Source organism: Coprinopsis cinerea (assembly GCF_000182895.1).
Source record: "Coprinopsis cinerea okayama7#130 chromosome 4 map unlocalized cont3.4, whole genome shotgun sequence".
Taxonomy (NCBI): Eukaryota; Fungi; Basidiomycota; class Agaricomycetes; order Agaricales; family Psathyrellaceae; genus Coprinopsis; species Coprinopsis cinerea.
Genome location: NW_003307541.1, coordinates 1,013,292 through 1,038,269, shown reverse-complemented (window position 1 = coordinate 1,038,269; position 24,978 = coordinate 1,013,292). Strand labels below are relative to the sequence as shown.

Sequence of the window (24,978 nt, the reverse complement as noted above, 5' to 3'; positions counted from 1 at the left end):
CGGACTCGTTCACGCAACATCGGACAAAGGACTCAGCACCTTCGGACGCAGTAGGCAGGGTGGCGCACTGCGCGGCTGCTGGCGAAGCACTATGTACTCAGAACGTACCCTTACCCTGCACCTGCACCATCAAACAGTTTGACGTGCCATATTTATTGCGCCCAACTTGGCAGATCTTGACCACACGCCCTGTAGGAGGAGAAAGTCACTAGGAGCCTATACCCGAAGGTCTTGCACTGATGTCCTCTACATAAGCTGGAGAATGTGTCTTTGGGTTTATCGTGCTCCCCCACACGCTGCTTTGTGCGTGTTTAATCCCCTTGGGACCATTTCAGAGTCCAGGGCCCTCGGAAACTCCATAGCGCATGCGGCGTTACGCGTTACGGGCGGCATCCTGTCTAGTGCTCGAACAAAGCAAAGGTTGGAAGTCTGAGTCTGACCCAAGTTCTGCTCAAGTCCCTTCCGACGTCTCAGCACTCAGGGTCATCAAAACACTTCATTTCGTTAAATGAAGGGCTTTAAGATAAGCCTTGCTCCACTCTATATCTGTGTACCAGCTGCGGCAGAACCTGGCAGCTGTGCATGTGTGTAGTCTCAGACGAAATGCACCTTCTAGGATGAAGGGTATACATCGTGACCTGCAACAATTGAAGACGGACTGCACAGCACTTCTGAGGAAATCTGACTCCATGAATAGGAGTGCCCAAGACCGCCCACTCCTCGTGACCATCTTCCAACAGGTCTGCAGACCACTGGCCTCGGTTTACCTCACCCGAATTCCGATTTATGGGCTCATATCTACCATCTTGGCGGCCCCTGTGCCAAGATGCTTAACTGCAATTGAAGGAGGAAATCGACATCGCGACATGAGGTGGAATCTATTGATGTCATAGACTTTCACCTGGCCTCTTTCCCTCCTTTTCCTCAATTCACCACTCATTCTGGGGCGGTACGATTGTGAAGCGAGCTACGGACCTTAAACGCGCTTTGTATCCTCTTTAGACTCTTCTGTAAATCAACATTCCCCCTGTTACTCCCGAAACTCCAATGAGATCGAGCCAACAAAATTTGGCGCCCATGCTGAGATCGGTATTGCCGGACCGGCATCACGAACGGAGTCCAAATTTGGAAAACAGCACACAGTCGTTCCGACGACGAAGCTTTGGCTCCGACCACGACCTTGCCACGACCTCATATCTCCAGGCCGCCATTTGGGATTTGGGCGTCAGCTGGACGTTGGGTTGCCCAGCGATGGCCGCAGGTGGTCTGAGGTGGACAACTGAACCAGTCTCGCACATAATATCTGGTTTCTGCGCCCGAAATCTCAGCCACCAGCGCTCATACGGTATCGATTCTATTGAACACTCTAACGCCGTGGTATTGAGAAATAAGCCCATACGACCATATTTCGTGCAGGGTTGGGAAGACGAATTTCAAACATGCTCTGGGCGGCGCATCAGGAACTCTTGAAATTTGGGTTCCGAATGTACAAGGTCCGCCTCAAGGTTCCCTTCCGCAACGTTTAGCCAGGCTGAATATCCTCATTGCGCATCTGCAGAAAGACCTTCCGCTGCCGCTCGACCATGCAGATCCCAGCGCGAAAGGCCAATTTATTAGCTGTTCGGCTTGTCGTCATCACCACGCGCCATACAAGCTGATCACTTGTGGGGAGCGGACGCTGCGCGCCGAGGGTCCTCGCCAGAAGCTCCCTGGGCTTCCGATCTTCCGGGCAGTGCCTCAATGGCGATGTCACTGTTTGACATCCATCCCCTTTCTTGACTAAACTCAACCAGAAACCGCGCGTAATCGTGCATCCACGTCTTCATGCTCTAAACTTACTCTTGCCCTGCCTTTCTGCGCAGTCCTACCAATGACCTCCTCTCTCACACCAGGTCCTGTCCACAGAGCTCTACTTATTATGGTAACTTCACCCCTCCTATTCTTCTTCCTAATTCTGACATCCACATTGGCAGCATTTGGACGAAACGCTGGACTTCGCCATTTGAGCGGTTGCCGAACTTACACCCGAACATTATCCCACCAGACGTTCTGAACTCACAAATTATAAATATCATCCTTCCTTCCTCTCTTGTTCCCCAACCACGGCACTCGAACGATCCTGTGTATATGCACATCTCCATGACCTCTTCTGCTCCCCATGTTCTGCAATCAACGCTCACTCGTGGTGAAATGGAAACCGTTTGTTTTACTCCCCCCGCAGTCTCCCCAAATCATTCTAATGTGAAAAAAGGTTCTTTCCCGCCTGCATCCTCCTCGACGATTGCCGGGTCCACTCCTCCGTCAATTGACATTGCAACCCCAAACGAGTACGAATATGAATGTATCAATCACTCTTAACATGCACGGACAATAGTGAATGCTCCTTCGTGAAGGAATATGTTGTATCTGAAGTGGCCAGGGAGATGACATGGTCAAAGGATGCAACAGAGCATTGGTATGCGAATACACACCTGCCCGGGAGGCAAGGCCTGCCGGTTAGTACGGGATGGGAGGGGCAATATCGACGTGAGGCGAAAGAGGACCGGGTCGAAGATGAAGACCGCTGACGTAGGCTATTGCAGATCTCCTGAAAATCCGTGATATAGAGCGAGACATGCGGCAACAGATGGCGACGCTGCAGACGTTAACAATGGAGTTAAGCGCGGAGAGGAGACGATTCAGCGAGATGGTGGCGGTGGAAGGGATAGGTAAGTAAGGGTTCTGGCAGGGATGATAGGCATGGTCCTGGACTGAAAGCAGATTTCGCAGCGATGGGAAAGGAGCGACAAGATCAGAGCCACTTGTCGTGTGTTTTGCTACGACTGGAGGGGCTTCTGGCCGAGTTTCGGGTGAGAATGGCGGAAGCAGGATTGACGAACCAGCCAGCGATCCGAGATTATCTCAAGGCGGCGGGTGATATTTTTGTGCAGCAGTTGGTGAAGTCGGCGATGGCGCCAGCACTGGAGGGGGAAGCGTAGTAAACTGCGAAGGATTGATAACATTTGGTACTTGCCAGGTAGAAAAGAACGCGATGCATTATGGGTAGTAATTTACCGAGGCGTCACATTCCAGCGTCACCTGCTCTCTCTGTCCTTTTAACGCGCACGACTCCTGTTACGTGGTAGATAACAACATGGAACGGACGCGTCTTCCGGGCTCTCATGATCTCCTTGTATCCAGGGCTTGAACAACAGCAGCCTTGACGCACGAGCATGAGGAAACAAGGGAGATGATGACGACGTTGAACGAGCAGACGATCACGAGGGAGGAAAGTCACGAGGAAGTCACGTTGGCTGTCTGATTGACCTTCGGGCTCCCTGCCACAAAAGTACCCGATCCATTCTGGCTCGGAACCATTTCAAAGGTTTTGCCGTGATGGAAAATTTCCAATGCGGAAATCCCAAATGTTCACACAGCGCAGCGAGGCTTTGCCCAGGAACCACAGGCTTCCGTAACCCCAGAGAGCTAATCTGGTTTCTTGGAGTTTCCATTCTGCATGAGCATGGCGGAGCAATATGCGCAAGGATCGTTTGTTGGATATTCGGTCCTACAAACCGGCATAAGTATATATGTGTTCGCCTGGGATCCATGCCTTTCCTCCCTTCCTCCCCGTTCCCTTCTTTTTCACAACCTTCAGGGACCAGGGAACCTCCCAAGAAGCCCTCCTTGACTGTGCTCAAGTTACCGAGGCTGTCGCAGAAGGCATCGCTTGATCAGGCAAGTCCATCTCTTCCTCGACTTCTTCATCATTCAAAGGGGTATCCGATATTCCTTATGCCTCTTTCATCGTTGTTCATTTTCGTACTGGCTTTTCGTGCGCTTCTCTCCTATTCCCCGACCTGTCGCGACGAAACATGCACGCGATGTGCCTGAGTCAGGACCGTTTCTCGTTTCCTAACGTTCATGCCATACCTTTGACACCATCGACACAGGTGGTCAACGCATTTCTAGACGTTCTGATAGCTCGGCCCCTGGAGGATATTAACGGACGCTCGTTGCTAATGGCAGGTTTCTCCTTCCAGGCCATAAGACACAATCCGTTTATCTTCACCCACGCCGCCTCCCGCGTTTCCTCGACGTTCTACGCCCCCAACATCACATTACCAGTTCACGATCGCCCGCAATTGTAGCCAAGCAGTCATTCGCAAGACCATCATACCATCAACAGGAACACTTTTCTCAATCACTATGACCGCACAAAGGCAATGTGATCAGCCACATGTTCTTTTCGAACACCAGTGAGTCTCAACTATGATTACTCTACCCCGTAGTCTCGTTCTTCTATTCCCATCGCAAGGCATGCTCAGGTGCCATATTTTATCGTGCCAACATCTGGCATTGAAATCCCATCGATAACTCGCTTCTGCACGGAGATTAAACTCAGCGCATGGTTCGCAATACTGATTTTGATATCTCTATTAGGCGAAGCAGCCCCGCAGATGCGTTATGCCACTGGTCGGAAGATCTGGGCGAGATAGACACCCAACACGCCTCATGCTCTAAATTGCCTCGGCAGTCTATTTCAGATTTCACTTCACCAGACGCCCCGCAAATTAAACAAGAGCCCACTCTTGGATCCCCATTCGCCCTCAGCATGCAATTGCCTCTGGCCGCTGCTCAACCTTCCGCTGCTGCTGAACCGTCGAATTCTCCCTGGCCAACAGATATATCCTCGTCGATCATGTACGGCACATCTGCCGATCATCCTGCCTCCTCGTTGCTGTTACAGAATCACGACGATCGAATCACTTCTCTCGAGCGCACAGTGGTGAGTATAACAGTTGGGCTTGAATCGACTTACGCTAACAAGGTTCTAGTGCTCAAACTTTGTCTGTTGTGGAGTCCATCTCCCCGATTTCCATGCTCTCATCGACCACTTTGAAGAGAACCATGTGTCAGTCGTCATGCCCAGTGGCAAGAAAATCTACCCCCCTCAGGGTTTCCGCTCACAATCCCTGCGACCGCGTCAGCGACGTTCCTCAAATTCCCCTGCACCCCAGAGACCCGAGCCACCTAAAATAGACACTGACGTCTCCTCTCCATCGCCTTGTCCCTCCGCTATCGAATCTACTGCGTCAACGCCAGCTTCTTCTCGCTCCTCTTCTGTGGTCTCGTCTCCACCCATGCCAGCTACTCCACTATCTCCACCGGAGCAGTCCTTCGACTCTGTGACCATCGTATCACACGACCCTCCGCCACTGGTGGAATACAATCCCTATCTCGGCCTCGCCATCTCCATTGTGCAACCACCTGTCCCGAGCCCGCTCTCCCCCTTTAGTCTCGACGTCATCTCAGCATTCGGACCGGAATACGACTTCTCTAGGGACTATGCCTGTTACGAGACTGCGTGCTTCGAGATTCGCCGGAGGGAGGAGGAAGCTGAGCTCGAGCGGCAACGGCAGCTTCAGTTACTCGACGAGGCACAGCGGGGCCAGGAGTCCCTCTCCGAATCGCAAGACAGTCCCGACGAGCTGGATCTGTTTGCGGTTGACATCCCGCAATCGACGTCTGCCTATAGGAAAAAGGTGTCAAAAACACGTAAAGAGGGTAGTCCTGCCGTTGACGCTGCCTCGAGCGATGGAGGCAAGGTCGTGAAGCCGAAGGCTAAGCCTGCTGCCGGATCGGGTCCACTGGGACAGGCTGCAGGTGTGGGTCGTAAGCGAGAGAAGGCTTACAAGTGTCCCGTAAGTTGAACGTTCACGGCTGCTTTTCATTCGTCTTCTGATGTTCTGCGTTACTGTAGCATCATGGCTGCACCAAGGCATACCTCAATCCAAACGGTCTGAAGTACCATCTCGAAAAGGGAACCTGCAAGTTCGAGGAAGGTTTCGATTCATCATCTCCGTCGCCTTCTAGGACCGCTAGCAACCTCCCAGCTTCCTCCAACCAAGAGGTTTCCCGCCCCGCACCTCCACCTGAGCCAACGCCGGTCGTTGACGCTCCTCCAAAAGTCGAGTCACCACCCTCACCCGAGTTGACCTCGCCACCGCTAGCCCCCACCTCCTTCGTCTACCAGTACTCGACACCGCCTATGTCAGCCTCATCGTCCTCGCCGACGGTGGCTGCGCCTCCAACACAGCCAACATCGTACTCTACATATACCTACCCCCAACAACCTTCGACATCGACGCAACCCCACCACCATCAGCAGTCGAGCCACGCCGAGGACCCAAGTTCCCCAATGTCGCCCTCAACGCCCATGGAGCGCCATGTTGATTCGAGTCGGTCTGCGGGTGTACCACCTCCTCAGGACGAATTAACCCAAAACTCAAAATTCACCGTCGCCTACGAACAACATCTCCAAAGCCATCATCCTATGGCTCGCGCGCAGGTCGTGTATAACAGTGCTCCTCCATCCTCTTCCCTATAGTCTTCACAACGCATGCTATCTTCTCTGTAAGTCTCCTTCTCAGTCTTGCTGGAGAAGGGAACTGAATGTCTCTTGCAGCTTCCCTTCTCTCTGTCACATTACAATCAACCCTGCATCGCAACATGAAAAACGGCCAACACCAACGCCCACTCGTACACGACATTGAAACGACTCAACGAACCACCAACTTGGATACACCTTCGACATACTCGATCTGGCGCCTTCGTGATCCTCATACGGTTACGATCTCGCTGTTTCCGATAACAAGTCCGGCGGACTATGTTGGACGATCCGACCCTTTGCCCATGGCCCGTCGCACACGTTTTGACCTTCGGCAAGTTTAACTGTGAAGCGACTCACACGGGTGACGGAGGACAGGCATTTGTATTGGACATTGGGTACTCAGGCAATTCAGGACCCTGTTCAGTGTTCGTCGACTGACACGTCCAAGCCAGTTTACGCTATCAGACCCTGTGGCGATAACATACGTACGACCTACCCTTGTTTTGCGTTCCCTCTTCCCTCGCTATCGCGCCCCACCTCGCCTCGCGTCCGCCGCCTATTTATACATCGACCTTCGCAATTCAAATGCCATTTAGGCTTTCCACGCGTCAACCCTCGAAAGCATCGTCGCCTACTTTAGCTCTCGGTTCCCAAGCCTCCCGATGCGAACTCGCGAAGCAACACTATGGCTGTGACTCAATTGAAACGAAAGGTTAAACGAGTTCGTGCCCTCGTTTCGGTCCAGCGATATGTGGTTGCAGATGCGCCTCGTTCATGGCGCTGGGTTCTTGGTGGGGCTGAGGTGGTGGTGAAGGCTCGCTGGGGGTGTAGCTTCGCCATTCTCCGATTCCCTGGCGCCGTCGATCGTCACTCCTAGGATGCGATTCCGATTCCCAGAGCTGACCCTGTACAAGGGTAACTTTGGGATTCAAATTAATAGGCGGGCGGCCTGCTAGCGAAATTGACAATCCTATTTCCAAAACCCGCCCCCTTCTTGTCTTCCCTCCCGCTGTCAAAAATCCAAGCTTTGCTATGTGTGTCTTCTATCTCCCACCCTCAACCCTTCTCTATCCTTATTTTCTGCCCATGACTGTTCTGCTCTCGCTTCCATGGTTATCTATCTCTATTCTCAGCCTCGTTTTCTGCTATCATTGACGTATGTTTATTCCCTCGTCTTTATCCTCGCCTCCCGCGAGACTGTTGTTCCATTTCCCAAAAGTTGTACGTCTTAAAATTGTATGTGTACTTTACCATTCATCCGTCAGAGTGTTATGCTCTCTCTCTCTCTCTCTCCTCTTCCCCGTTCTATGGCCCCTTTATCTCTCTAACGACATATACCTCTATCGCCCCCTATCCCATTGAACGAACCTCCTTGCATCTTTGACGATTCTGTACCTTGCTACTGCACACACCTTGTTCACCGGGACCCCATTTGGTCTCCTTTTGACTAAAGGCACCTACACGATTGCCTCATGTTCACATTGTTTAACGATAACGAGCCCACGACCCCTTACGTCTCTTCCTTCCAATACAACGGATCATACGAATCTTTGTAAGAGAAGCTGGAAGATAATGATTGCCAGTCATGATTTCATTTCGTTCCTTTCATCTCAGACTGGGTGACGATCGTTGAATGTGCGATCGAGCCTCGAGGCGAACGTGAGTGAATTGAATCGACTATGTCATTGAAGAATTACGGTGTACTAACTTCTTCACGCAGGTTAAGGCAAAGGTTATGGATTATGTTTGAACGTTGCGAACATGTTTACTTTGCCTTCGAGATTCAATCGGGAGTTGAAATTGAGTTTCGTATTGGCCGTTATAGGCTCTATGTTCTTGGAGATGCCCTGTTTCATCGTCTTCTCAGCTTTGCATTGTAAACATCGACGCACGGGAAGGGTGCGCAGTGGAACGAACACGAACACCGCCGCGGCGGCCTGGACGCCCATCCCTTGTCTAATCTTATCTTATCGCACCGATGAGCCGACAGCAACTATGGCCAGAACCCGATCCACCCCCTTGCCTCGAGGCAACCACTGCTTGGAAGTAACCACATATAGGCGCTCATGTGGTCCTAACCCCCGCATTTTTCACATCCTGCTTTACAAAACAGGGAGAATACCACCAAGAACTGGAGCATCTTTCCCAAAGCCATCTCATCTTCCTCTCGTCGTTCCTCTCCCGTGCTTCCTGATGTTAGTTATCCTCTATTAAGATCTGACGTCGCTAATAAGCGGGGTCGTGAGTCATATGAGCAGTGGGTACTCTTCAGGCATAGAACCGGGCTAACAATAAACCTATCGATTCATTCGAACTCAATGTAATGAAGACGTTTGACTAGCCTCGAGGCAGGGTATGTTTCTTCCTGGAGTAACATAGGTGAATTCGCCCTGTGCTTCTTCATTCGGGGTGTTTACGAGAATTAGGAGGATTGGAAGGATTTTCGGGCCTTATCACCGGTGCACCGGAAGATTGGTTTGGTGTCAGTGAACTTGGGACCTGGGATTGGCCTATCGGCTGGCAGCCGTTTCGAACGAGTTTTCGAGTTTGCTGCTAGGAAGCGGGATAGATCTCTCCAAAACTACAGATGTCCTCTATGCCCTATACCCTGCGGCCGACCGCAGAAGCGTATGGACTATAGTATCATCTCGAATTTGTTAGCGATAGAGTGACTTTGGTCAGTCAGCAGTGAAGTGCACGTTCCTTGGCATACGCGAGATCAGTCATGGGTTGTGATTGATAAAGTTGTGGAGGTCTATCAAGGGCCTTGATCCTGGTTTCATTTGCTGATGAGGGGAAAACGACAAGTCGGAGACGGCTCATTATCGGTGTGGATTGGCACAGAGGGGTGCCTTTATGGGCGGCAACGTGTTGGGTACGTGGACGGTAGTGCTGCCCGCGCCTGAAATAACGAGCATCCTCTCAAGACTCACAGGGTTCGGGCCCGAATTCCCATGATCTACTCCCGAAGAGCGCTGGTGGGCAATGGTAAGCGCTCACGTGCACGAACACCACCTGGTTTGCATAGGTCGGACATCTACGATCCCCCAATTTTCGAGGATGCGTCATCCTGCGCTGGAGTCCAGAACCAGCCAACGTTTTAGGCCCGTGTCACGAGTCTTCTAATACATTACAGGATATCAGAACTGCGATGAACCCGGGGAGAATGTCATATTCTATCACACGACGCGCCCATTAATTAGCACGCGACTCCCTCTTCGCCAAGCCCGCCTTCCCATTCAACTCAACGTCCTTTCATTGGCCGGAACTCGAGAATCATGCAGACTGAGCTCCATGTACTTATCACCATGAAGCAATCAGCTTACCTGCCTACCCACAATCATCTGCCCCAAATCGATAAGAGAAGAGCGAACTTCTCCGTACCATCCATCGATTCTGCGCGTCTGTTTCCACGACGGTTGGTCCCAATTAGGTTAAGCGCCGCCATCGATTAGGCGCCAAGACTTTGCGTACCCGCTTGCCGCCGAGGGAACCCGCGCTGCTCGAACGCGCCAAGAAGGGCTCGAGAAAAAGGTGAAAGTAAACCAAACCGAACGGGGTTTGAATTTCAGACTTCGAAGTTAGTCGTTCAAGCTCGACGCGGTTTGTTTGCCGTTGAAATCCGTTTGGTGTTTATCATGAGGAAGTTGGGTGGTTGGGAGGAGGGATGATAACCGGTGTTGAATTGGGCTGTTCGCGATGACGACGTGAGGTCTTCGCGAAGCGCGGAGGGTGCAGAGGACGTCATAGACACGCAGTTGAAAGAGAAACGAGAGTTCTATGCATACAAAAGGTGGCGTCTTCAAATGCGGGTTGGGCATCGGCATCGCAACTTGTACGTACGTCCTTGCGACGTGCGGGTTAAGGAAAGCAGGTGAAAGACCACCGGTGTGAAGTTGAGTGGCGTATTTCAAGGCAAGAAGGCGGAGCATGCCGCTACCCAGACTCCATTCGAGTTGATTTCAAACCCGGCTTAATCATGAATTCACGCGAAGCTGGTAGTAGAAGTCAGTGAAGCAAAAGAAAGAAGCGGCCTTCCGTCATACGAGGTCTTCCAGAGTCTTCCTCCGTCTATTCAGGACCCATAGGTATCACGGGCACGGCCGTAAGTATGTACTATATCGTCATGGATATTCGTCTTGGTTCAACGAAGCTTTCGAGCTCGAGTGAGTTGAATGCCGACTTGTCGAGGAAGCTTTTGAAGCCTCGAGCTTCTCTGGGTCGAGAGTCCGAGTCGCACTGGTCCACAAAAGTCGCGACTTTTTCCGGTAATTAAACCTTTGTTACGACACTGCGTTCACATCTGTAGAAAAGTCAATCGATGACCTCTAAGGGAGATGACTCACCTATCGCGATCGTTGAGCCCAGATGGCGACAGAAATGGCCTAGCACTGAGTTGGAGGTCAGCGAGTGGTCGGTCTGGGTACAAAGTGACGTACCGGTGCCGGGTGGTCTGGTGTTCCTCTCCAGGTTACGACGGGTCTCCGTTGCTCCTTGGGAGTGCGCAAGATCCCCGCAGGGTTCGCCAGATCTCCATCGCTCTGTACAGGTGGCTCCGTTCTCCTCAGGCTTCCACAGAGATCCTCAGTTCCAGGAGGAGTACACAGGGAGTAGTCAGGCAGCAGACATCATCCATTAGAGTAAGAGACCGTAAAGTACACGCACACGAACATCTTGAATACGACTGCAAATGGAAAGCAATAGAGACAGAACGTTTCAAAGCAGGGAAACACGAGAGTGAAAGCAGCTAATAGCAAAGCAAGGGTAGTGTGAAAGTCTGGGGAAGCAAAGCGCGAAGACGGAGATCTGATACTGGGAGGAAAATAATTCTAGCAGGAAGTCAGGTACATTCGATGCTTAAGCTGATAACCACTTACCTGATGCATGCGATTGTCAATGGACTACTTCTTCTTCGCCTTTACTGGCTTCTTCGCCTTTTCTGCCTTCTTCTTCTTCCTCTTTGGCGCATCCTCCTCCTCGAGCTCCTCTTCCTCATCGTCACCCCCATCTTCCACCACGTCGGTCGCTTTTCTCTTCAACCGAGACCGAGATTGACGCGAAGCATTCACCGAATCGTCGACTGGCTGTTGCTTCTGCCTGGCTGAGCGAGACCTGGAGGGGACAGGTTGCTCGTCGTCTTCGTCGTCACTGTTTAGGTGCTGTGCTGCCGAGCGTGAATTGCTTTTCTTTTTCGGAACTGCGACCTGAATTGATACCAATCAGTAGCAAGAAAGACGGCAAGGGAATTGTAACGCTACCTCGGGTTCATCTTCGGGAAGAAAATCGAGTTCTGAAAGCGGACTGTCAGACCGACCATTTTCCCTGCCCCCAAACACCGCGAGAAGTAAGTCATCGTCATCATCGCAAGCGGTTTCATTGTCCTTTCAGATGGTGAGTCTTGAAGCTTGAAAGCAAGAGTTTAACGACAGATATACACACCTTTCCATCATTAGTACGTCGTCGTCGTGCGAATTGGGCACCGGCTGCATCCTCTTCTTCGTCCTCGGGGAATAGACTCTCCTCCAGGTCGGCGTCATTCTTCTGTTGATCGTCGTTTCGTGGACTCGGTGCTGGTGGTGTGGGTTGCTCTCGAGAAGGAATCGGTGATGTGGCTGCGCGTGGAGACTGCGTAGGGGGCGGATTGGTTTGCCGAGGAGGCTCGCTGACACGTTGCTGAGACGCTGGAGGTGGTGGAGGTGTCGGAGGTGGCGGCGGGTGAGCTTCAGCCTCATCCGCTTGGGCTTGCTCCAACAGCAATGCAACAGGGTCAATTTCCCGTTGCTGGATTGCTCGATTGTTGCCACGACTACCATTCTTGACCTTGTGCAGTCCAGGAACCTGGCTGGATACGCCAGGATACCGAATCAGTCAGAAAAAAGGGTGTACGAATTACTACGCACGTCTGGTACCATTCCAATGTCTCCTTTGCCCACGGGATGTCAAGTGAAAGGACTGCAATAATGTTCTCGTAAAAAAGACGTAGTGAGAACTGGTTGTCGAGTTCGCTCCAACTACTGAGGGATGAGAGATGAAGGTAACACTGAGTGGCGGCGTAGGCGATATGCTGAGTTTCGACTCTGTCAACCTTGTGAAGTTGGGCCTTGCTCGACTTTGCATTCTTGTCGGGGTCGGTCTGGAACGCGGTCGAAGGGCCGGTAAGGATATGATTTAGAGTCTTGTAGATGTCAGCAATAATAGACAGAATGACGAAGAGAGTACAACGCACCCGGACAATCAAATGCCCACGGAAGAGACCAGAAAATGTTCGCTTACGATCGTACTTGGTACCTTCGGGATAACAAAAACGTGGCCATATCTCTTCAGTGATTGTGATTTTACCCTCCTTAAATTTATTGCGGAATCTCCTGCATAATCTTGTCAGAGACCACCGTAGAAATTGTAGAAAGAAGGAGCGACGCACGCGGGATTTTTTTGCCATTCATCAAAGAGTTCAAGCGGGACCAAAAGGCCCCCAGTCACGTCATGGTTGTAGCCACGCATCGCCTTCGAGCTTCCTTTCACAATCGGTGGGTTCACATGATCGATGTTGGGGTCAAGAGGGATATAGGCAATGATATCAGACTTCAGACTCTTGCTATGTCGGAAAAGTCTAGACCGGCATTATAACGGCACGGAGCGTTGGATCACCGTTGGCCGCCGTTATAACTACATATGGAGTTATAACGGCGCTGCTCTCCGGCCCCCAGCGTTATCACGGGGTTCAAACGGTATGTTGTTCGATCTCGCTCGCTGTCACCGTTTCTTCTTGTTCCTCCCATTTCTCGACGTCCAGTCCGTCTGTTGAGCTTCTATACACCTTAATATCGATCATTATGCCTGAATCGCCACGAAAACAAAAGTGTCCGATATGCGAGAAGCTTTTCAAAAGCCTAGTCAAGCATGTCCCCACTTGCCGTCGCAAACTCGAAGCACGATTGCAAGATGAGCAGTTGGACCGTGAATTGAAGAGAGCAGACGAGAAGCGACGGGAACAGCAAGGTTAGTGGACCTATCTTGGCAGCTCCCCAGACCACTGACTGCCTGTGGAATGAATTATGAGCAGGTACCCCTGTCAAAGTAAGAACTCTGAAGCCATGGGAAGACCGTCCGATTGGGAAGAAACGTCGGCGTCACAGCAACTTAGGACCATCGGATATGCCTCAAGAAACGTCCACCGCTACGTCTGGGCCAGAACAGTTGAATCCAGAGCCCGCACAGGAGTTCCCCGTCGCAATGGGCGCTGGGCATGATCCTACACAACATCTGTCCTCTCAGGGTGCGTCTCCCACAGCGGCTTAGGCCAGCAGCTATCGATCTTCATTTGTTGCGTGTGCTGACTTTTCTAAACTTGTTAGCTCCCCTTCCCACATCTCTCCCCTCGTCTCAACCACCATCCACTCCCCACCACGATGACATTCGAACTGAATATCACCCAAGCTCCGGAAGACCAGCGCGTCATGATGCCTTTGAGAATTATCGTCGGCAACATCGTTCAAAGGCCAGCCCTCCCTCCAGTAAACATCCCCCTCATTACCCCTTCGCCACCGAAGCCGATTTCGAGTTCGGAGAGCTCGCACTCCGATGCTGTCTGAACCAAAAGCAAATCAATGCCTTCCTCTCGCTTTTCCACCGCTGTATGCAAGGGGAGGATAAGCTCACCATACACACATACGAGGATCTTTCGCGGTACTGGAGGGAGGCTTCCCATTTACTTACACCGGTATGTTGCTGTCATTATTATCACGGTCGTATGTGAACCGCATGCCTCGCTGTGGTAGATTAAATGTGATGTCATTCCCGCTACGTACAAGAATGAGCAACAAGACTTCACATTATACAGTCGGTCACTGTGGGATTGGGCACTGGATCTCGTCCAGAATGAGGAGTTGTCTCCCTTTTTTGAGTGGGATGCGCAGCGGTTGTTTAAGTATGATGAGCAACGCTCGCGCTGGGTACGGTTTATCAATGAACCGTGGACTGCTGATAGCTTCTACGACGTTCAGGTATAATTATACTGTTTCTATTTCTGATTCAAACTCCAGCGCTCATCCCGCTATAGTCTAGCCTTCCAAAAGAAGGAAAGCCGTTGGCTTTCCTTCTTTATGCAGACAAAACTGAGCTATCGTCATTCGGGGGAGAGAAGGGTTACCCCGTTTATGCAAGGCTCGCAAACCTTCCCATCGACATTCGGAATGGCTCGGAGTCGACTCTCGGGGGCGGGCGAGTTGTTGGATGGCTGCCAGTCGTACGTCCATTCACTGGTGCCATTAATTCACGCTCCGTCTTACTTGTTTGTCTATGATCATTCCTCTCAGCCCAAGGACAGCAGCAAGAAAAAGGGATCGAAAAAGGACTATGCCGATTGGAAGCGTGTTGTATGGCATGATAGCTTTCGAAAGCTTCTTGATAGTATTCGTGGCCACGCGAAGAATGGTTGCTGGGTGCGATGTGGCGATGGCATTGAGCGGTTTCTCTTTCCCTGCATCATAATCCTGTCGGCAGACTATGAGGAGCAGTGAGCTTGATTTATTTGTGAGTGTCTCATGTTAGATGCTGACCGATTTGCCATCTAGGTGTACTATGGCCAATATACGTGGGGCAGGGAGTCTAAGCCCATGCCCAATTTGTCTTGTGAAAGTGGAGGACATGTTGGAACTTACCAAAAGCAATACGGAGCGTGATGTTTCACTGACCGAATCTATGGTCTCTGAAGCGCTGACCAAGGGATTAACTGCTCAAGACGAGTTTTTGAAGCCAGATGGACTTCGGCCAGTGAAGGTAAGGGATAGACGAGCAGCGCCGGTACGGTTCTACGGAAACTACTCAATACTGACATCACGATTAAATTTAGAACGCGTTCGCAGAGATGGCAAATGCAAATCCATTTCGGGCACTTTCATTCGATCGATTACACAGTTATAACAATGGTCTTGGTGCTAAGCACCTCTGGGTAGCTTTGTTGAAGCACACTGAAGACAATTACGGTGCGGAGAAGTTGAACGAGCTCGAGGAGAGGTAAGACAATTTATTTAGTTGTAAATCAATTCATGGGTTGACGTACGTCTATAGAGCAAGTACTTTCCCATCCTGGCAGGGTCTCAACCGGTTTAAAAAGGTGTTGAGCACAAAATACCAAGATGGCAATAAGAATGAAGATTTAATGAAGGTGTGTTTGTTGTCCTAGCCTCGGGATTCAGACTGCCCACACGTATCACTGTTTGTGTTAGGTGGCGCTATTCATCTCCTTCAATATCTTCCCAGCCCGAGACCGCGCAGGAAACGAACTTTTGAAGTGCATACGGCACTTCTTGAACCTCGACACGCTGGCGTCATTTACAAATCACACTGAAGATACCATTCAGGAGATATCAGATGAATTGGGTCGCTTTGAAGGTGCTCTCAAGGCAAGTTTGCCTCTGGGCTCTGAAGGTGTTCGAGTTTCTGACAGTATTTTCATAGAAATACATCTCGCTTACACCCGAGTCGACAAAGAGCTGGACATTTCCCAAGGTTCACGCGCATACTCACCTCCCGCGAGATATTTACCTCAAGGGAGTGACGCGAAATTACAACACCAAGCCAAACGAAGGCATGCATCCAATCCTAAAGGATTTCTATCTGTTTATGACAAATTTCAAGAACTTTGAAGGAAAGGTAAGCTCAAATTTAGCTGTAGCATCTCAACCAGCATTACTCACTAACAGCATAGATCCTTGAGCTCGAGCACTGGTGTTACACGGCAGCCCATATCCGCAGCAAAATCGATGTTCATTATGGTAGAAGCAACCTTATCAACACCGATTCTGATGTAGATAGTGACGTGGAGGGCGACAAATCTCAAGGCCAGCCCGATGCAACTGGTGGAGGCCCAGCAGATGTGGTTGTCATTGATGGCGGTGGTCTAATGCACCGGAAGAAGAAAGAAAGTACACCCAGCATTTTTGGAAATATTGGGCTCGGTTCGCCTGAGAAGCCCATTTCTCTGGAGCGTTTCTGCTCAGAGAGACGTCAAGACTCTCGATTCAAAGAGTTCCGGCCGCTTCTAGAACACTACCTTTCCGCAGCAATACAAAATGGCGAAATTCCGGCAACATTTTCCCTGAACAATACAACCTTGGTTTGGCTCACACTTTGGTCATCAACACATTCCGCTAACCAGCCCTTCCCAGATCCACGAATTCTGTTTCATAAGAACATTCTACGAATGCAGGGTCACCTGGGAAATGGCCGTGAACCTGCTCCGCTGCAACCCTGATTACCAGCATCACGCTCGATATGATGCGGCTTTGCTAAATACAGATGAGTATATTGGAAATTTTGCTCGCCTCGTGTCTGTCTTCACCATCAATGTCCCTGAACTCCAACGTCCACTCCCACTCGCTTTTCTCGAGATATACGATGGTCCAGTTACATCAGCCCAACGACGGAGGGACAGTGAACTTGGGCTGTTCAGAGTGTGTCGAAAACCCCGAAGTGGAGGCCACTTTGCAGTCGTCTCGGCTAGCTTAATCACTCGTGGCGCCCTCCTGGTACCGGCATTTGGAGAGAAGGAGGAGAATTACCTGGTTTTTGATGTCTCCGACGGAGATATGTTCCTTAGAGTTAAGGATTTCATCGCCAGGTGTGTTTCCTTTGCTTGTTTCCTAGAAACAACGTTGACCTCAACGCCTCGTACAGAACCAGATAGACTTTTGCCGCTTGCGGACTAGCTCAGCGAAACACCGGAACCATGTATATAAGACTATGGAGCATTTTTTCTATTGCCATACCAGCACATTCCCTCTGTAATGGGTCGAACCCGGCGAAAACAGGCAGACCCCGTGTCAGATCAAGACGAGTTCACCATTGACGAGCTCAATGCTGTCTCAGACTCGAGCATTATAGACAATGATGCTCTTGCCGATGATACCTCCAACTCACACAACTCAGACAGCATAGAAATTACTTTTGTGCTTCCAACCGTCACCGACTTCACGTCACGCGACGAGTTTATGCAGGTACATGTTGCTCTGTGTCTTCATCATTGATAGCTGGGCATGGAACTGACTCGATTGGGCTCTGCATCAGATTGTCAAATCTGCTCAGCTTGCTCTCGGCGACGCCTCCAAGGAAATACGCGAATTGAAGATTCAGAATACCAAGTTACAGCACGAGATCAAGACTCTCAAGTCACGCAAATCTGGCAAAGGCAGCGGCAGCAGCAAAGCCAAGGCCTCTGAAGATGACGAAATTGGACGCTGGGCTCGCCATTTCCTCTACATGGACGAGCTCATTGTTGACCCCGCAGCCTTTCTCAAACCCGACCCCGATATCGATCCATCCGACCCCAACCGCTACCATTCCGCTTCCTCAAAGGTCCGGGGTCAGACTGCTGAGCTCTATGAGCGAATCCCTGATGAATTACATATCAAAATTGAGCGCTCACCCCATTTTCGTGATACTGTAAGTGGTTCCTAAGTTCCTTTGCAGCGTCCACTCAATTCTGATTTTCCCTTGCGTGCCCGGGCCCCGCTCTCTAGTTTATTGACGTGATGACTGTCCACCGCCGAACCATATGGTCGAATTTCCGAAGAGCTGCTCCACGTATCTTCGCCTTTCTCAACCCTCCTCCCGGAATCTACAACGCTTCAAAGCGAGGAAAAGATCGTGCTACTACCTTTTCCCTCTTCATTTCCTTTCCCAATGCAGCCAAATCGTCAGTTTACCGCCCGTGCATGTTTGAATGCCAAACGAAAGACTTTTCCGTTATCTTCAAGTGCATCTGGCTTGTCGAGGTGAGCACTCCTATCCACCTGCTTCATCTGTCTGGCATCCTAATTGCACACCACGCCCTAGTTCATCCGTAGCCTCCTTTTTGGTCCGACATCTCTGTCTGGTCCCGACGGAGAGGTGCAGCCATTGGCAAACAACAGCAGTGGCAGGATTTGGAGGATTGAGCGAGTCACTCCTGGTGTGATTGCTCTAGCTGTGGTGGCGGTACGTACCCAGGAACCCTCCGGCAGACAACACATCTAATTTTTATTCAGACAGTTTTTATTCATTCACCCGACGAGTCTTGGGACACCGTCGGGCCCCAATCTGGCATCAACTATGAAGAACTGTACAACTTCTGTAAACGGTTTATTCTCGAGGCGTTGAAGAAACCCCAAAGCGCCCAGCAGATGCTTGACCTCTTTGATTGGTATAACGAGCGTGTTTTTGCTGATGGGAGTGAGGAGAAGAGCGACAACGGTGATGAATTGTCCGAGGCGTTGCAGGCGATGAATTTGAACGAGAACGAGATGTTAGCTCTGCCAACTGATGGGCCTCAAGATATTGGACTCACCGATGGGGTTGTCGTTCAACAGACCGTGCCTGACCAGCTTCAGCCCACCGACTTCGACCCAGTATCCTCCTCTCCTGTCCCAGTCAGCCCCAAGACGACCTCCATTCAGGGCATCGACGTGCAACCTGGCCCCCATCGCGATGTGTCTGGGACAAGTATGGAAGATGACTACATTGCTCCTGCAGCAGTCCTGGAGCCAGTCGCAGTCGAGGAAGCACCAGCAAGAGGCGGAAAGGCCAGTCGACGTGGGCGAGGCGGACGAGGCGGAGGCCAGAATCGTAATAGCGTCGATGCAACCGTTGCGCCAACTCGAAACTTGCGAAAGCGGGCGGCAGGTTCATGATCCACTCGCAAATGTCGTGCCGACGGGCAACGAGCGTGTTTTGGGGCGTCCAAGAGGTGTCTGACAAGCTGTACATAGACTAGCTATGCAACGAAATCATTTGGCATGGATCTGGGACGAGGGCGAGCGTAGACCGCGATCGAGGAGGTAGGACCAGGTCACCTCCCATTTTTACGGCGTTACAACGGAATTCCAATTTTGGCCGCGGAGTTATAACGTTTTTGTTCACCGTTATAAGCCGTTAGTTCGGCAGTGGTGTAAAAGCCCGTGGGAACCCGGCTTAAGGTTTTCCGACATATCGTCGTTCCTGCCACTGTTTGCCTGGTCTCGCATCTAGAATGTGAATGTCTCAGCAGTGGCAAGAATTTCAAGAAGTCTGATTCACGCACCTCGTCAAGGAAGAACTCGAGCAAGTCGGGGTCATCAGCATGAATGGCCTTCAACGTCTTCGGAAACTTGGGTAGCATCGTCAGAAATTCTGTACATGCAACTTCCGATTGCTTCTTGCGTTCCCTATATGTCGATTAGAATTTAGAGCTTGATCTTTCTGACCAATCGGTAGAACTTACTTTTCTGCTCGCTGAAGCCGCTTCACGACCGCTGGATCAATGCTATTGACACCGTTCTCGAGAGGCTGTGATTCCTCCGAGATCTCCTGTGATTCCTGAGGAGCGGCCGTAAGCTCGAGACCCAATCGAGCATATATGGGCTCATGGAACTCGAAAAAAAGATGCACGCCAATCTTAATCCATCTCGCCTTTTTCATATAAAGGCTCAGAATCTTCTCACTATAAGATATAAGCAAAGGAAACACGCGAAAGAAAGGAAGAAAACACTACACACTGTGGAATAACCTTTTTCCTCTGCTTTTTGGCCTTCAGCGCCTTTACAAGGCCCTTTATATGTTGCTTGAACTTGTCTTTTCCATTCTCATTGTCAGCGCTAGGCATCGCGGGCTACGGAAATCTTGGGAGACGATAACGGCAATGTGGGTGCAGCAGAAAAAGAGTTTGATGGCGATGCGACATGTGTCGCGTCCAAACTCCGCGCTTGTCGCGTCCAAACTCCGACCGATTCAGGTTCGACACGGTTCAAATCCCAGTTAGCAAAGGGCCATTCTAAGAGGTATAGATTGTCAAATGTGCAGTATAAATCAGAACCGAAATGTAATAGCTCAGAAAACTTACTGAGCGTTGTACCACATGAACAGTCCGGGAAATCTGGGACTGGGGACCGGGGTAACCGTGACTGACAGCTAGTATGTTGCATCGAAGCTTTGTGTGTAACTCTAATCCCAATTAGGGATGCTTGGGAGGCATTCTCTGGCGCATCGGTTTCCCTTGTTGTCGCCTCCCCACCACCATGGTTCTCCACTGCAAATTCTGCAGTAAAAAATACCCTACTCAGAAACAGGTCAAGTCGCACCAGTGGCAATGTAGGAACAACCCAGGACGCAAGAAGAGTATTCCCGGGAAAAGGAAATGGCGCGGAGAACAAAAGACAACACCAGGCCTCCGAGATTCTGGCTTACCCAACGATGGACTGGAGAGTGATTTTGAGATGGAGGATCTTTCCGATGGGGATGATAGTCCAAGAGACGCCAGCATGAGAGGGAGTGAGCCAGAGGATGCAGGGATAGAGATTGCGCAAGCTGACAATGTGGAGAATTCTAACGTACGAAATCATACATGCTTTTAGAGTCTAAAATTAATATTATTTCCGTAGCTTGATGACGAAAACTTCGATTTTGGCGACACGAGGTCCGCCCATTCCCTGTCTCAGGCGCCGTTTGCAGCTGGGGCGTCTCGTGGTCCGACTCGGATAGGCGCCGATGAGCCAATGGCGCCTGCCCCTGGCGCTCTCATCTCCCGTGCACCATCCCCAGCTCCAGAGTTATCGAGTCAGACTTCTGATAGCAGTCACTCAGGCGGCACCAATGACGGGGGATACTACACAGAACCCAATTGCTACAAGATCTTCCGGTACTACCCTCACGGAAAACCCTCCTATATCCCCGATCAATTTGTAACCCTCAACGACATTGCGGATGCACCTACATTCGCTTCATCACATCGCGTTCCACCCCCTCAGCCATCGTCGTCAGCCTCTACCACATCAGACTCTACCCTATTTCCAAACGAGACCACCCACATGATGATGAACTGGTTTATTGAGGGCGGATCAGGCCAGCTCTCGATTGGGCGCTTTGAATCGCTCATTGGTGTCATGCAACAGCCCGAATTCAATCTCGATGACGCGAGGGCTATCCAGGTCAAGACAGAGCTTCGTCGAATAGATAAATTCCGAAGCGGACCTGCCTCCTTAATTCCTGCACCTGATCCATGGCTGGAGGGATCCACGACATTCCGCATGGCTGCTTCTGGTGTCCGCCATCCTTCAGAGGAGGATGCACCCACATTCACCATTGATGACATATGTTACCGCCCAATACTCGAAGTCGTCAAGTCGGCCCTCCAGGAGCCCGCTGCGGAGAGGTTCCACCTTTTCCCGTACCGAGAATTCTTGCTCAAACACGGCACATTCCCCCCAACATCTCCTCACCAGACTGACGAGCTCTTTTCGGAGCTCTACACCTCACCAGCCTTTCACGATGAACATCAAAAACTAGTAGACTCTACACCGCCAGGGGAGCTTGAGCCTGTGGTCATTGCCATTGCCCTCTATTCTGATGGAACCCATTTAACCAGCTTCGGCAGTGCGACACTCTGGCCGATTTATCTCTACATTGGGAACCAGTCGAAATACGAGAGGGCAAAACCATCATCATTCTCCGCCCATCATCTCGCGTATATCCCGGAACTTGACAAGACATACGAAAAGGCTTTTTTCGAAGCCTTTGGGAAGCTCCCTATTGCAGAGGAGATGACACATGCTCGTCGGGAGTTCATTCAGGCAATCTGGCTATTCCTACTCAACCCTGACTTTATGGTGGCTTACGAGCATGGTGTTGAGTGGGAGTTTGCTGATGGCGTTGTCCGTCGGTGGTTTCCACGTTTCTTCACACATTCTATGGACTATAAAGAAAAGTGAGTGGTTTCTGATCTGAGAAGTGCATCAATGCTCACAATATGGTGTTAGAGTACTACACATGTGCATTAAAACCCTTGCACGGTGTCCATGTCCTCAGTGCCTTGTTCTAAAAACGGATGGTCCCAAGCTTGGAACAAAATCGGATTACAAGACCCGGGATGAAAACCCTCGCGTTGATACACATGCTCGCCGGGTTACAGTGGAAAATGCAAGGAAGAAGATGTATGTGAAAGGGATTCCGATAACAAGTACCTATGTGCAGGAGAGCCTCTCGAAGACTTCACTGACTCCTACCCGAGTACGTCTCCCAGCTACTCAGAAGGATCAAAGGTCTAATATCAAATTAGAATGCATTTTCAACTCGGCTTCACGAATTTGGTTTTAATTTCTATTCGATGGCCGTTCCGGACCTCCTCCACGAGTTTGAACTAGGTGTTGGCAAGGAGATATTCATACACCTTATCCGTATTTTGAACGCGTATGACCCTGCCAAGCTGCAGCAATTAAATGACAAGTAAGGTGCCGCATTTTGTTTACGAGACTCCGAATGCTAACCAGTGGTAAAGCTATCGTGCTGTTCCAACTTATGGCCGCAACACTATCCGTCGGTTTCCAAAACGTGTTTCAGATATGAGGAAGCTAGCTGGGCGCGACTATGAGGACATTATCCAGGTTCGTTCCTCCTGTCCCATCTGCTTTAATGCCCTTATACATCGGTCTCCAGTGTGCAGTTGCCTGTTTCGACGGCCTTCTTCCCAAAAAGCACAATACTGTGGTGCTGGACCTTCTATTCGAGCTTGCTACATGGCATGGGTTAGCCAAGTTACGTCTTCACACATCCACTACCCTTAATGCCCTGGAGACCTCCACTACCCGACTCGGGCAGAGAATCCGCCGGTTTATTTCTGTTACTTGCAGTGCATTTGACACCCGGGCCCTTCCAAAAGAGATCCTCGCAAAGGCAAAACGACGAGCCAAGGCTGTGGAGAGGAAGGGAAAGGGAAAGGCAGCTACTACACCGAAGAATTCAGGGCCTAAAAAGCACCACTTCAATCCATATACATACAAACTACACTCACTCACACATTATGTTACAGCAATTAGGAGGTATGGCACCACTGATGGATACTCAACGCAGACGGTATGTTGCCATATAACTCTCTCTCATTATTTATTCTGACCGGGTTCCAGGGCGAGTGCGAGCACCGGCGTGTAAAAAAGCTGTATGAAAAGTCCGATCGCCGTGATTACACGCAAGGGATTGCCAAGCTCCAGCGACGCGAGCGTATTATGCACCAGTTCAGAGCATCTAGAAAGAAGGGTCAAGCCATGAAGACGAAAGGCGAGCCGCTGAAAGGTGTTAGGGCGTCAGTCGACTTCGATATAGATGAACCCTTACCCGATGGCGCTCCCGATCTCCCCTACCAGATGTCGCATGAAACCAAACGCGCGTGCCAGTTGTACTTTCCGCAATGGAAGCGGGACAATCCGAATGACCCAGCCCTGAGGGTAAGTCATCCCTGTGTTCGCAAAATGTCGCTTTGTCTGATTCATTTAGCGTAGACTTTCTATCGGGATCTACTCACGCACCTGCGTTTGCGCCTCATGGGCCTCCCTTATGACGGTGACGATGAACACCAGTTCACCGATGAGGAGCTCGCCCAGGTCATTATTGTTGATGACATGCTCTTCCGCCACAAGGTCCTTCGAATCAATTACACAACATATGATATGCGACGAGATCAAGACTCACTAAATTCCGGACGACACGCTGACATCATGGTCCTTGCCCACGAGAATTCGGACACTTCATACTGGTTTGCCCGGATTTTGGGTACATTCCATGTTCGAGTGCTGTACACTGGACCTGGTGCACCACCAGGGCCTGCACGAGAGCGCACCATGGATTTTGTATGGGTACGATGGCTGGCCAAGGCAGCTGACTACGAGGGAGGGTGGGCGAAGAAGAGGCTTCCCCGAGTAGGTTTCATCAACCCCAAGAAAGACGACTCACCTGCGTTCGGCTTCCTGGACCCCAAGCACATCATCCGAGGAGTGCATCTCATTCCTGTTTTTGGAAAGGGAAGGTCAAGCAACGGAATGCGGAATACCATTGCGAGGCCCGAGACCGACAATGGGACTGACTGGAACTATTTTCATGTCAACATGTAAGTGACATCATCATTCAGAGAGCACAACACTAAAAGAATGTACAGATTTGTTGATAGGGACATGATAATGAGGTTCCGGGGGGATGGGGTAGGCCATATTGCAACCCACGATGCAACGAAGGCACTGCTGAGGGACCGTGATGCGCTCGACATCCCCCCAGACCCCGGCACAGAGTCTAGTGGTAGTAGTCAGGGCATGGAAACAGGGAGCCCGGAAGAGGATGAAGAGATGGATGCTGGAGAGGATGAGGATGACAATGAAGAAGGCGATGATGGCGAAAACGAAGACGACGATGGCGAAGACGACGATGAGGATGAGAGCGAAGATGATGATGAGGATGAGAGTGAAGACGACGATGGTGATGACGACGACAGTGAGACCAGTGATGGTGACGGTGGCGACAGCGGGGAAAGCGACCATGGCGATGACACAGGACAGGAATCTGGAACAGACGAGGGATCTTGGGATGGCGATGACGACGATAGGTTTATTGATCCAGATGACCTCGGGGCTGAGGACGGTGAGGACAGAGGTGATTTACTTGACGAGTTGGATTATGCGCCCCTTTGACTTGTGATACACGCGCTAGAATCAAACCAGTGAGCAATCGCGGATTAGGGATAGCCAAGAAGAGACAACACAACATACTCACAAAAAGAAAGTCATGAATATCTGGGCGGAATGTTTCCCATCCCTAAAACAGGCCTTCCATCT

General features: G+C 50.7%; 7 protein-coding genes across 7 annotated transcripts; 5 read left to right on the top strand and 2 right to left on the bottom strand.

Moving 5' to 3' along the window:
• Positions 1-2,439: 2,439 nt before the first annotated feature.
• On the top strand, positions 2,440-3,301 carry CC1G_14351 (hypothetical protein; the record flags this gene model as incomplete). Its single annotated transcript, XM_002911306.1, has 5 exons — positions 2,440-2,495; positions 2,607-2,708; positions 2,770-2,849; positions 2,931-3,005; positions 3,195-3,301. The coding sequence occupies 5 exons, from the start codon at positions 2,440-2,442 to the stop codon at positions 3,299-3,301; spliced, it is 420 nt and encodes a 139-aa protein (XP_002911352.1).
• An 887-nt stretch (positions 3,302-4,188) lies between these two features.
• CC1G_12714 (hypothetical protein) lies at positions 4,189-6,714 on the top strand (the record flags this gene model as incomplete). The annotated part of the gene is made up of 6 exons (XM_001838526.2): positions 4,189-4,238; positions 4,423-4,768; positions 4,818-5,684; positions 5,744-6,336; positions 6,371-6,396; positions 6,449-6,714. 6 exons carry the CDS (start codon positions 4,189-4,191, stop codon positions 6,712-6,714), a joined length of 2,148 nt encoding a protein of 715 aa, XP_001838578.2.
• Positions 6,715-11,274: 4,560 nt separating this feature from the next.
• On the bottom strand, positions 11,275-12,874 carry CC1G_12470 (hypothetical protein; the record flags this gene model as incomplete). The annotated part of the gene is made up of 6 exons (XM_001838525.1): positions 11,275-11,577; positions 11,632-11,754; positions 11,813-12,215; positions 12,274-12,548; positions 12,600-12,738; positions 12,795-12,874. The coding sequence occupies 6 exons, from the start codon at positions 12,872-12,874 to the stop codon at positions 11,275-11,277; spliced, it is 1,323 nt and encodes a 440-aa protein (XP_001838577.1).
• A 332-nt stretch (positions 12,875-13,206) lies between these two features.
• CC1G_12469 (hypothetical protein) lies at positions 13,207-17,060 on the top strand (the record flags this gene model as incomplete). The annotated part of the gene is made up of 14 exons (XM_001838524.2): positions 13,207-13,372; positions 13,437-13,649; positions 13,729-14,093; positions 14,152-14,376; positions 14,433-14,618; positions 14,689-14,888; positions 14,947-15,151; positions 15,225-15,388; positions 15,443-15,539; positions 15,601-15,804; positions 15,833-16,027; positions 16,083-16,490; positions 16,543-16,994; positions 17,051-17,060. The coding sequence occupies 14 exons, from the start codon at positions 13,207-13,209 to the stop codon at positions 17,058-17,060; spliced, it is 3,090 nt and encodes a 1,029-aa protein (XP_001838576.2).
• A 100-nt stretch (positions 17,061-17,160) lies between these two features.
• Positions 17,161-19,041, top strand: CC1G_12468 (hypothetical protein; the record flags this gene model as incomplete). Its single annotated transcript, XM_001838523.1, has 5 exons — positions 17,161-17,370; positions 17,441-17,815; positions 17,893-18,147; positions 18,209-18,349; positions 18,400-19,041. 5 exons carry the CDS (start codon positions 17,161-17,163, stop codon positions 19,039-19,041), a joined length of 1,623 nt encoding a protein of 540 aa, XP_001838575.1.
• Positions 19,042-19,272: 231 nt separating this feature from the next.
• Positions 19,273-19,991, bottom strand: CC1G_12467 (hypothetical protein; the record flags this gene model as incomplete). The annotated part of the gene is made up of 4 exons (XM_001838522.1): positions 19,273-19,374; positions 19,431-19,554; positions 19,611-19,829; positions 19,885-19,991. The coding sequence occupies 4 exons, from the start codon at positions 19,989-19,991 to the stop codon at positions 19,273-19,275; spliced, it is 552 nt and encodes a 183-aa protein (XP_001838574.1).
• A 412-nt stretch (positions 19,992-20,403) lies between these two features.
• On the top strand, positions 20,404-24,834 carry CC1G_12466 (hypothetical protein; the record flags this gene model as incomplete). Its single annotated transcript, XM_001838521.2, has 9 exons — positions 20,404-20,715; positions 20,767-22,088; positions 22,141-22,390; positions 22,440-22,606; positions 22,659-22,764; positions 22,817-23,233; positions 23,284-23,601; positions 23,656-24,260; positions 24,309-24,834. 9 exons carry the CDS (start codon positions 20,404-20,406, stop codon positions 24,832-24,834), a joined length of 4,023 nt encoding a protein of 1,340 aa, XP_001838573.2.
• Positions 24,835-24,978: the final 144 nt, after the last annotated feature.